Source organism: Antedon mediterranea, chromosome 9, assembly GCF_964355755.1.
Source record: "Antedon mediterranea chromosome 9, ecAntMedi1.1, whole genome shotgun sequence".
Lineage (NCBI taxonomy): Eukaryota > Metazoa > Echinodermata > Crinoidea > Comatulida > Antedonidae > Antedon > Antedon mediterranea.
Genome location: NC_092678.1, coordinates 9,163,725 through 9,177,249, shown reverse-complemented (window position 1 = coordinate 9,177,249; position 13,525 = coordinate 9,163,725). Strand labels below are relative to the sequence as shown.

Here is a 13,525-nt window from a genome sequence, read left to right as displayed (position 1 = left end):
TTGAGAACTCCCTCCTACTGTAATCGCCACCTCTTCCACTGAAAACCATCCACAGAGCCGGTTTATTGGAAATTTAATAGACACATACAAATTAATCGTAATTGGTAGGTCAACCAAAAGCTTTCAAATGCGAACCCCTCTATAAAAACTAGTTTAATACGGGCCTGGAGTAGCTTACCGTATGGTGTGTTGTGGAAACGTTTCAATTTATCATGTGATACCTGAAAAGAAAGGCTCCACTTTTTCATAACTTGTTATTTTTTTTAAACATATTCATTTCTAGTATTTTGAGACCAAAACTATCACTTTCTGACTAGTGGTTGCTGAGATATTGATATGGCTATTTTCTTGACCAATGATCAAAAATAAAGTTTCATGTTCATTTTTGGCAAAAGTTGTCCATTAAAGTGAATAGAAATATATCTTCTGAGTGTTTTGACACCAACTATGACCATATCCGCCCAACAATTTCTGATATGAAAAGTGTGCTCCAAACAAGCCAAAAATATTTGTGCCGGCTAGTATATGTCAAAGGTCAAAATTAGTGGTTTATGGACAGTTTTATAATTTTTATTACATTATAAGAACAAATATTAAACATATACTTTGCGAGTAATTTGAGACCACAATTATCACTTTCTGAAAAGTGGTTGATGAGATATTCATATGGCCAATTTCTTGACCAGTGGTCAGAAAATGGGTTTCTGTCCACTTTTGGCAAAAGTTTCCCATTAGAGTGAATAGAAATATGGGTCTTCTGAGTAGTTTGGCACAAAATATTCCAATACACCTAGTACTGTAGTTACCAAGTTACGCACAGTTCTAACTTTGACCTTTTGGCCGCTGTACTGACCAAGCATCCCAATTTTTTTTCGGCCAACAGCAAAAAATTGATTTGTATTGATATAATAAGGAAGCAAAAAAACATTGTTATCATAGTTTGCTAGATGGTGCACGTAAACCCTTTCTGGCTCCCCAACTATACGTATAGTAATCACAAAAACAGTTGTAATCCGAAAAATATATGACACGATGACAAACACAGCTGTGCAATGAAGCATAACCAACATCGTTGTTTTTGTTTATCGACGAAATCGGGTACCGGAAAGTGGTGTGTTTTTGTTTTGTTTTATTTTAAATGGGGACGCGGTGTGCAGACGACTTGTTCATACTCGTAAATCGTGCAGCGCCAGTCCAATTAGATTTACATGCAGTGCTGTTATGCTTTTTTTGCTATACACTTTTTGCACTTCAATTTTTTATCTTTGAAAAACCTGCCATCTTGTATAATTTCATGAATGTATTTTACCATTGAGTGGAGATTTAATTATGTCATTTTTATATTTTATTTCTTTTTTGTGTAGTCTGTGATTACAAGTCTAGCTGTACAAACACCAGATGACCCCTATGAATTTATAATATGCAAATTAAAAGAACTGATAGTGATGAAAAAGGAGACAGTACATGGCCTAGAAGCATTAAAGTGGTAAAGTATACTTTGACGTATGGATGGAGCGTATTGACTGCTAAAATTTCAATGAGAACTTTCTCAATCTTAGGACAATGGGTGCTCTGTATGCAAGTTGTACTCTTTTAATTACTGATTTCATAATAATTCAATTGAAAATTAACCAATACTTACATGTGGAGGAATTGTACGAGAGACAGTACTGCGCATGTGTAAACCAGTTTTAAGACTAGAGCAGAATAGTGGAGGAGTTTTGGTAAACATCTTCATAAGGAGGGCATACTACACCTACACGTAAAGTCAGCAGAAACAATACATATCTTATGCAAACTAGGTGCAGTATTTATTCCACAACATGTCAATGAAAAAACAACAAGGGAGCCCACCATATGAAAACAACCCCAATTCTAGTAGACAAGGTGAAGGGATTTAGATATGTTTACCATGCTTACCACTTCGTTGGCTGCGCAAAGTAGAACTAAATTACCTTTTAGAAAATTAAAGCAACGTAAGTGTATAGTCCGATAAGATCCGGCCCAATGCACATTGTGTTTATGGTGCCAGGCAGGACGTAACAATCAGACAAGACTGAAATTGAAATCGGATTATCCATTCGAAAGTTTTGCTTGAAAAATGGCATTTTTTTTTAAGTAGTAGAATTTGTTGGCTACTGTATAACCTTTAGTCTGAATTTAAGATCTTTTTCCCCTGTGTGTAAAAGGTAGGTGTTGTCTCTACTCGAGCATGCTCAGAGTAATGGAAGAAAATGATCAGTATTAATTGTTTTTGCCAACCCTTCCATTTTATGTTTTCATGAATAACTGCCAAGTTTAAGAATGTTATCAAAATTTGAAGGATTTCACATGGGTACCTGTAAATAAGAAATTGTAAATCTTTAACATCACTTTTTCGAATCGCCGTAACGAAAATCCGCTTCATTGGGATACCTATTATTACACCAATCAGGAAAACTGATTTTTGTTACACTTATTTGATTTTTACCATGTTATATACTGTATGATATTTCTTTTGGTACGTGAGCTTTATAAACATATTAATGAAAAAGAATGGTTTGTTTCTTATTTTCTATGACATAATTGCTATGTTGATGTGATTACCAATACACACTCAAATGGCATCTTTTTACGATTTTGAATGTTCGCCCGATATGCCCAGATCCATTATTTTTCAATAACTCCCAAAGTATTCAATTAAATGCATGTTTCTATTTAAAAGTAGTACTTGTGCATTATTTTCCATTATTTTCCTAGGATGTACGGTTTACAAGTTCTGAGAAATCAAACATTATCTGAAGTAAAATTGCAAATAGCCTCAAATCTTAAAAGTTGCGAATTTTGAGTAACCATACCAATTTTCATGCTTCTAACCAAATTTTAAGTATTTTGGGTCTAAGGAAACTATTAAAACTGCATTTTCTGATGGGAGTAATGGAAGAAAATGATCAGTATTAATTGTTTTGGGCAACCCTTCAATTTAATGTTTTCGATACCCCAATGAATAACTGCCAAGTTTAAGAATGTTATCAAAATTTGGATTTGCTTCAAATAAGCACCTACTATTAAATATGTACATATTTGTTTAATCCCATTCAATTTTCGAAATTGCTTGTTTAAATTATTATTCACAAACAATATATCATATCAATATATCAACATATTAATTAAGGCAAACCTCATTCACATTCAATAATTTTGTATGCATTTCAGTTTTTATTTCAGGGATTACTGTATCTTTAATCACTTTTTTCTCATTTTGTTTTTGTGCAGGGACTATCTAATTCCAGATTCACACAAGCCTACTAAGCAGTTAATCTCTGGAGTTTTTATCGATTCAATTTTAGTTATTGACGATGAAAATCTTCAGGTATGTATAAAATAACATTTTTATTTGATAGAAAAAATATTGTTAAAAATTCATCGAATGTCTTACATTTAACCGGATATAAACCTCTCACGTGTTGCATGATAAACACAGCTCATAAATACGCTCACGCGATTTTTTTTTGGCAAAATTGGAAATTCTTTAGCAAATTTTAAGAATATTATGGAAATGGCCAAATTGTTCAGTAAAGAATATTAAAGATGTATTGTCTCCCAAAAACATGAAAAATAAAGATTAATAAAATCAGACTTTGGATAGATTATTTTGTAATTTTAATAAAGTTAATCACTTCTGTAGAAAAAACCCCTAAAAATGTTTTGACTTATAAAATGATGATAAAATAAATGGTTAAATTCAATTAAAAACCTATCTGCCTTGAAAACTCTTCTTTTTCCTTCAAATTGAGCTCTCTCATACTTTGATCACTTACTGCTGGAATTGGCGCATTACAAATTCGTATTATTATTATTATTAAATACATTTTACATAATACATAACTATTAGGTGACATTAAAATGGCATATTCAACAAACAACATCTTTAAATGTGTAGTTTGTGTCTACTGTTGTTGACATATTTCTGAATTTCAATTAATATACTATCAATAAAATATACACTATAAATTCTAACTAATATAAAAAAAATGTTAATGAATTAGTACTATGAGGGAAAGGTGAAATGACATGGAAACTCACTAAGCTTACATTACATAATCAATGGATGTGTACTCAAGACGACGTAATTGTTTGCGCATGCCAAGAACTGTCTTTCCATCGTGTCAGTGACCGCTACACTGATGTCATCGCCGGAACCACCACAGCCCAGCAACCACTTGGTCTGGACACGCAACTTTCTTTACAGGGATATCGCAAATTTCTGTAAAATATATTTATCTAGGCCTAGTCGGTCTAGAAGTGCAGTACTAGTATCATCGTTTTTGTATGCTGATCAGTGTTCTTTATCCACATTTCATGAAGTATAGGCTAGGCTACCTGTCTACTAGCTAACCTAATTGTAAGTTGTATGTTTTGAACCACACTGATTGTATTAATAATTATAATATTGTCCCAACATTAATAATAACAACAAGAGCAGCACAGCCACAACAACAGAGTTACTCTTCCTGCAGGTTCACCCAGCTTTCATTTCATATACTGTACCTAGGATTTTCCCTGCTTGAAATTAATGTATTGCATTATCTTCCTTGTTTGAATGTTTGCATGGCGAAATCAAATGTTGATATAAGTTTGTGGTACACCACGTATGTTAGTTCTGAAAAAGAACTGTTGAGTTTCTCGACGTTTCGATCAATATGCTTTGAACATCCTCAGGAGTGAGAATGTACGTTCTTAGGAGTGACAATGAACATTCTCACTCTTGAGGAATTATTGCTTTTTTATCAACGATGATAATGTTGATATAAGTTTGCGGTACACCACGTATGTTAGTTCTGAAAAAGAACTGTTGAGTTTCTCTTCTATGCTCAGGAGTGAGAATGAGAATGTTCATTCTTACTCCTGAGAACATACATTCTCACTCCTGAGGACGATCAAAGCAAATTGATCGAAACGGCCAGGCTACTTACATGGAAAGAATACCGTCTATATATAAGTGATATATATATTTAATAATATAGGGCTATCCAACATTATTACTGCAACACAGGCTGTAGACCTATGGCTAATTAACTAACAATAAAAAAACAGTAGCTAACTTATTTAGACCTAAATACATTTTATTAAGGCTAGAATTTTAGGGCCTATACCTAAATTTGATGTTAGCATGGTAAATTTGTATTTTTTTAATAATAACAAATTTAATAAACTAAAATTAAGGAAAAAATTACACTCTTTCCTGCATTAAGACATAATAGTAACTATTGCCCAACAGCATAGGAAGCCTAGCTAGAAGAGCACAGCGCTTCAGAAAAAGTGGGTGAAGCCTACCACTCAGCTCACCGATCACACTGAACCTGACTAAAAGTGGTTCAGAAATCATGAGTTTTTGCTTTTTGGTCTTAACTGATCTCAAATAAAAATTGGACCACAATATAGATATTAATAGTTTCAAATATTTTAGCTAGAAGTTAGGCAGTTTTAGGCTTTGGTCCCAAAATGCTGATTTAAAAAACGATGGGGACGCTTGTGTAAACTGTAATGCGTGCAAACTAGTCTCAAATCAGTCACACTTATTTTTTTTATAAAATAAAAAATGTTTTTTGAAAAAATTACTGGTAACAAATCTACAAATTTACAGGTTGGTGGCAGCATTTTCAGTAATACTATTTATTCACAAAACAATAGAGAACAATAGCGATTTAATTGGATTAACACAGCTTGTGAGTTTTCCATGTAATTTTACTCTTCCTTGGTACAATAATATTACAAAGGTTACAGATACAGAAATTAAAAAACTGTGGACTTTTTTTAATCATGTTGGGCAAATGGGCACAAAATGGTTTCCATATTAGAGAGGTTTGTGAGTCTGGCTCAAAAGTCAACTGTCCACTCACAATCAATCTAAGATATATGAACCTTTTGTGATTTAGTGATTTAAACCATGTTTCCAAAGGAAATGAATTTGCTTTATTAAATACTGGTGTTATTTTATCATGCAAACAATTGGCTGTGTGTTCTTTGATATTGATCTCTCAGGGCATTACAGCACATACCATAGTAGTTGTAGATTATTATTTTTTTTTTCTATATAATGAACATATAATATTATATAATAATAATTACATATTAATGTTTTTTTATTATTAAGGACAGGGAGTTGACGGACCCTGAGCACCTTTTAGATTGTTTGAATGTAAGCTGGTAAATTTATACAGAATATCAAAATCATGTTATCTCATGCTTTGCGGTATTTTCTAATCTAATACATGGCTTCTTAATAAACATTAGTTACATATTATACAGGCCCGTAGTCAAGGTTTCGTGTCCCCTCTCCTTTTGCCACAAACCCCTTGAAAAAACAAAAGGCCCACTATCAAAACTTCCAACAATAATATCAATTATAGCAGCATTGATGTGTAAGGTTATTTGTTCATTTATTTTGTAGTGATCAAAATAGTCTGATTTTAAAAGTAGAACTCAAAAACAAAAAGGCATTAGGCAGCAGTAGAGAGATTTGGTTATGAATTTTAACAGTAATAGACTGACCAATCGCGTGCTTTGGCCAGGCTTTAGCTATTGAGACGCTTTTTCCACGAGGTGGAAGACATCTTGATCAATGACAAACAATACTGTGCAGGGAAGCGTAACCAACAGAAATAGCAACGCAGTGCGATGAGCATATTTTTAGAGGTTACTTAAAAATTTGTAATTCCTTAATTAACATACAGTTTTTGGGACAAAACTCGTATTGTAATGTTTTCAGTCTTAGCCTATATCATATCAGATTTTTACAAAATGTGAAAATTGTTTTGATCGCCTAATATCCAACAGAAAAAAACCCCCAGTGCATTAAGCATATAGGCACCGGGACTGCACTGTGAAGAAAAAGGTGGTATCACACATGGTGAACAATTTAGTGTACCACCACCTATGCTTAATGAATTTTAGGTGATCAACTATTTTTTTAAATTTTTTTTATTCATTTCAATAATGTTTTTTTTTTTTTGATTTTTAAATTAACATAGGGCCTGTTTCTGCTGCATATCCTCAAAATATGGAATAAAATATGGCATATTTACTGAATCCGTATTTTGAATACCCTGTTTCTGCTAGAAGTACTATTGGGTGGTCGTATTAAAATTCCTCATTTTTACCCAACCTTGCCCTTCAATCCCCTAAAATGAGGGAAAGTTATTCCTTTCTGCTCAAATCTTTGGCGATGTTTTACATCTGCTTTCACAGTAGCTTTTTGTTTTTTTTTTACTTGATTTCAAGTCCACATCCCATACTCTCCTTTTATTTATCTCTCTAAATCTGGCTGTCCTGTTCCCTTTTAATTTTTCCAAAATCTTTGTTCCCCACATAATTGGCAGCAGAAAAGGGTACACAATAAAAATACATCTACAAATTTGGTGGGGCAAAATACATTTTTGCGAGCACCGTTCTGACCGTATATACAATATTAAAAAAATATTGTATTATATACGGTATTTATTTGTTATTTCTGTTGGTTACGCTTCCTTGCACAGCATTGTTTGTTATCGATTTTTTCCGTTTTGTGAAAAAGGCGTATTTTCCACACTCTATAAAATTCAAACTCGAGAACAATAACCAATTTTTTTTGCATCACAAGTGACTAAAAAACACAAAATTTAAGGTAAATATTCTCACACCTATAGGCTATACTGAGAGCTAGTAAATTATCTGAAATTACTCTGAGAGCCATAGCCACCAGGGCTCTTGACGGCACCATTTCCCCCAGCCATAAGTTGCTCACTGTGGTCGAAAAATATGTGTTCAGCATAACTCCCTTTGATGCATCCTGGCTACGGGCCTGTTATATCATATACTGCTTTTGAGTATGTCACATATAAAATAGCGGACTAAATACAATTACCAACAAGTTTTTTATCATTTGGTGGTCTTTTGGTATTAATTTTTATTTACATTTATCATTAATGCCCTTAAAAGTTTAATCTAGTTAGTATCTAATACAGTATTCACAAATAGGTTATGGTTTGTGTAGCTTTTGTTCAACCAATTTGGGTTATTGTAACTCATAATGCTAATTTTTTTTTTACTTGCACAGTAGAACCTTCATTATTTTTACGTACGGTACGGGACCGAAAGGCGTACGTAAAACAAGAAATTCGTAAAATTCGTAAAATCCAGGGTGACCTTAAATTGACCCCAAATACGTAGAGATCGTAGCTATAAAGGCTACCGTGTTTGCCTAGGCCTACTTTACTGTGTACAGAATGCAGGTGGTCACTAGCCAGGCCTTGCCTAGACTATTCAGGCCAGGCTAGCAGGCCTATCAAGATGTGAGGCCTAACTAGAAAAGTACACAGTATACAGCCTGTGCATTTAATATCAATAATGTTCTTGTATTTTCTATCAATAAAAACAGTCGCTGCTGTAGGGGGAATGCACATGTGTAGCTTGTCTCACACAGCAGAATTCCTTACACAGCCATGGCTTTGTTTGTTGTTGTTAAATTGCGCCCTCGATGTAAGAAAATGATGACGTCATCGTACGTAAAATCCAGAGAACGTAAAATTAGGGTACGTAAAACACAGCTTCTACTGTACTTTACTTAAGCCATCCACACCAGATTAGGTCTGTGTGATGGCTTCTGCTCCATGACTTCTTTCCATTTTACTCGTTCTTTGGATTGTCGTACAGCTTCTGGGAGTGATTGTATTCCTCTGGTGTTGGTGTCAGCTGCTTACACAATCTTTCCATCTTTTGGTCTGCCTCTCGGTCTTTTTCACCATGAGTTAACGCTCCAAATACAATCTTGGGATATCTTGTGATTGCCATTCTGTTAATGTGGCCTAAAAGATGCAGTCTTTTTCTGGCAACCAACTCAGTTATTTCTGTTTTTATGCCCATTTGTTGGCGTATGATATTTCGAATCTTGTCAAGTCGGGTGACCATTAATCTTCGTAGACGTGTCATCTCAAAGGTTAGGAGTCTATGTTCATCTTCTTTCTTAAGTGTCCAAGTCTCAGCTCCATACAGTAAGATGGACAAGATGAACACCTTATAAAGTTCTAGTTTGGTGTCAGTTGAGATTTCCTTGGATCTCCAGATGGTGTTCAAGATTTGCATAGCTCCAAGTGCTTTGCCGATTCTGTGCTCTATTTATCAACCTGTTTGAATTTTGACCCATTAATGGCGATATTTAAGCTAGTTGGTTTTACCAATACTGATTTTCAGTCCAAAGTTTGAGCAGCTATTTTATACTTTGTTGACTAATATTTTTAATGAAAAAGGGGGTGAACAATAATATATTGAACCATAGAGGGTGCTATTGAAGACCCAAAATTATTGTCATCTCTTATTGTAAACATGGTATGTCGAGCATTCCAAAGGGGTTAGTATTACAAAACACATGAGATATGTTGCGTTGAATCATAATTGATGAATTTCATCATTTCGTCATTAGAGTGACAATTGTGAATTTTTATTTATTATGCCATTAATTAATAGTTACATTTTTCTCAGGGTTCTAAAAACAATTTCCAAATGTCAATTACTGGTTATCTCAAATTCAATTAGTAGGTAAAAACTAATCCCACTGTCACACTGATCAGCAGTATTTATGATGAATACATCTTTTATGATGAATACATCTTTTATAAATTGTCATTGTATTATTATATTTACCATTGTATTCGTTTTTAATACCTACTGTATAGTATGCCTGATGTTGAAGTTTAACATGTATTTTTTTCCTTCAATTTATGTGCATATTTCATCTAGCCATGGGAAAGCAGGGTAATTACAATGTTTTCTTGTTTATTTGAAGTGTTATCACACCATTGTTTAATCTTATTTTGCACTGTTTTATGAATCATGCACAACATATATTTGATGCAGTGGCATAAGAGCTATGAGTGCTCACTGGCTAAATCCAGGGCCCTAGAGCATGAACAGCTCCACCCCTAATAAATAAATACATTTATGCAACATTGTTATAGCACTTCTTATGAATACTAAGGAGGCCCTTTTCTCCTGCATTAAGCCACTGATTAGATGTGATAACATCACACCATAAAGTACACACCATGACATCTTTATCAATGCTCGAGTGTTTAACTCTGACACACATCTCGCCAACTTTGTTTTTGTTTTTTGATAAATAATATTATGAAACTCAGAATTTAATACCATATGTAGTATTTTGTGACTGCATGCTTGTTTGTGAATTGCAGCTAATAATTTCCTTTCACTATTTGGGTGTACATTTTATTCAACAAATTAATTTAGAGACATTGTTTGTTATTCACGTTTTATGTACAGTTATACAATTACAAAATGTGATGTGAACCAAAAGAGACGATTACAGTACACGGCGAGTGATGGCCAAGCAGTTAAGACATAATATCAGCAAGGGTTCGAGGCTCACTCAATCTATTCTTAAAGAGTAGCAGTAGTATATACTGCAATTCCAGTGTACACAAAATACCGGTGCAGGGGAGTAGAGGGTTTCCCCGAAGTACTACTATTTCACAGACAGTCACTGCTTAAATAGGCCTTCTCGTACGCTTCCTAATTCCGTAATAATCATTATGTTGTTTGTGGACTTGCTCTGATGGAAAAAAAAATTTCTATCAAAGATAAAAAGCAAAACAAACAATGACATGCCTAGTTTATAGTATACTATAACTACTGTACCATATGTAAGATAAATGGACTCTATAATAACTAGAAAGCCACTCCGAGAGTGCATACCTCCACCTACTGTAAAATTCTCCTACATAAGATTTCTCCTGGGAATATATTTGTGTGTGTCTTAGTGCTGTTTGTGATTTAGGCTAATTTCACTACGGTACAAGCATGTGTATGTGAGTTTGGTGTATGGTTTGTTAACACAAGCCTTTTAATTAACAATACCGGTAGTTTCAGTTGACTAACAATAGAACAGTATTACTACTACTGTACTTACTTATGTTTTGAAATTACAAATCACAAATTATAACTCTTGCCTCTTGTACAAAAATTTTGGACAAGTAGTTCTCGAGAAAATGCAGTTTCAGTTTACTTGTTACTTTAATTAAGACTGCTCGCCGGCTTTTGGAAAATTCTGTCCTATCTTTTAACACTAGCAGGTCTGAAAAGTATACTAAAAAGTGGTCCAGAATTTGGACCATGGTCCCAAAATTTAATGGAATGGTCCTTGACTGCATATTTATCTGTATATTCAATTTGGTAAAGATCTGGTAATAAATGTTTTAGTAATTCTGCTAACATTAACAAACCGACACACAAACAAACATACCCGATCGATTACATACATCCTTGGCGGAGGTAAATTAACGACAAGATGTGGAACCAGGACAAGATTTTTTTGGAATGTTAAAAAAATCATACTGGTTTTTTGTATACGACATCATTAAAGATGCCACAGAGATCTACATTTGCATCATGTGACAAATTTTTTTGAAAGATGAAATTGCTAAAGAAATGTTGACAAACAGAAACGGTGCAAAAAGATTAACATTTTATGCACAGAAGCAAATTCCCTGAAAAATACACTAATTTTGATAGTTGAAAGTAAATTTTGACAAATTAAAAAAATTGTAAGCATGTGTACAGTATGTGTGTTATGCAATACTGTATGCAATTAATTTTATTGTCATATGATAACATATCACCTGAAATTTATGAGATTAAACCAATTTAGTTTAATTATGATGAGCTGGTTGTTAAGATGCGATTACAAATGCGATTACCACAGGTAATCAGGCCCTAATAATTGAGCCAAATTCCTAAAGCCTGTTTTGGACCACTAAGCGACATGAAATATTTCCCTATTGAAAAGAGATCACTTTCTTATCAAATTTGTGAAATTATGAATACATGCTTAGTGAACAAGGTGTTCACTAAGCATGTATTCATAATAAGGTTGTATCTTGTATAGCTTTCTTTGAGAGCTTCTATTCCAAATAACATGAATCATCAAAGGGAATTCTCTTGGATTTTCGGAAAATGTTATGCTTAAGTTTAAACATTGTCTAATTAGGGAGTGTTTCCAAAGTATCCTAACGTGGTAGACGCACAACGTTATTATGCATCAATCCGAATGTTAATTTGCATACAAGTCTAATGTGAAGAGATTTAGCCTACAGGCTATTTCAGTAAGCAGCAGCCAAGGTTGAGCCTTGACATTCTCTATTATAATAATTAGTTTTCCAGATCATGTCCAGAAGAACTTGTAGACATGATATTGTGTCCTAGGCCCCGTTTCTGCTGCCAAAAATATACCGTATATATACGGTATATTTTATATACGGTATATTTTTTGGCAGCAGAAATGGGTCTCATAAAAAATATACCGTATATATATGCGGTATATATACCGCATAAATATCCCCATCGTTTGTGGATATTATACGGTATATTCCAAAATATACCGTATATTTCGTACCCCGTTTCTGCTGCACTCAAAATATACCGTATATGTGACCCGGCCCATGACATGAGGTCAAAAACTAACAGAGCGTGACGCGTTTGTTTTTCTGCTGCATTGACACACACGTGTATAATAAGCAAGCAACAGATCAAAATATCACTGTGGACTGAAGAAATAACTATTTTTGCAATTCAATTGTGGGGAGAAGCGAAGGTTGGGGGGAGACTACATGGCAACAGAAGAGATACCGAGATTTACAAAAGTATCTCAAACAAAATAAAGCAGAATTTGTGGTAGACTTAATAACGCCAAAGTTAAAGGCAAACGCCGTCGTCTTCTTTGCATAAATGTAGTCAATGCCCATTCTACATTTCTAGATTGTTTGTGCGATGTAAATTCGTTGCCACTTCTGATCATTAGATTTAAAATAGAAAGCAATGCTAAGACGTTTTGAGAAACCATCATTGTTTTGTTTTTGTCATGTAACCTCACTACACGAGACTCTAGGTCAATCCATACTTCCGTCTCACAAAATGCATTTTGGGTATATGAAAGCCAACTTTTTTTACAGCCCACCCACGAAGTATGTGCAGCGGAAACGGTGCATGAATTTCATATACGGTATATATACGGTATATTTATACGGTATATTTATACGGTATATTTATACGGTATATTTGGGATTTGCAGCAGAAACAGGGCCCTACAAGCAATCTTCAGTTTCTGTTTTTGGCTGGTAAACCTGCTAGCCTATGTGGGAATGATTCAAGCTAAAACAAGTAGTAAAACAATAAGTCAGCAATTTTTTTTGGCCTACTACAATTTCGTGTACAGTATGTGAATTTAATCATATTATTACTGTACCTTTACAAAATATTTTAATTGTTACACTATACATTCGTGGTAAAATAAATCAATGGCAAAATCCACATGTGCCGACAGGGCCCGACACGACTATCCGGACAAAACAAACAATGCTGTTCAGTGAAGCGCATCTAACATAAATAACATAATAATAGAGCGTGGCAATCGAGAATATTTGAAGAATTAATATTAACAGCATGTTTGTGTCATCACTCGAAAATATCTTCTCCGTATTGTGAAAAAGACGTACCA

At 34.0% G+C, this 13,525-nt stretch overlaps 1 protein-coding gene across 1 annotated transcript in view; it reads left to right on the top strand.

Annotated features, from left to right (window-relative positions):
• Positions 1-13,525, top strand: part of LOC140059582 (F-box and leucine-rich repeat protein 13-like) — a 61,495-nt gene that overhangs the window by 4,094 nt on the left and 43,876 nt on the right. The window contains exons 2-3 of the mRNA XM_072105542.1: positions 1,365-1,486; positions 3,256-3,352. Of these exons, the coding sequence (XP_071961643.1) occupies positions 1,365-1,486; positions 3,256-3,352 (219 nt within the window). The remainder of the gene's footprint in view (positions 1-1,364; positions 1,487-3,255; positions 3,353-13,525) is intronic.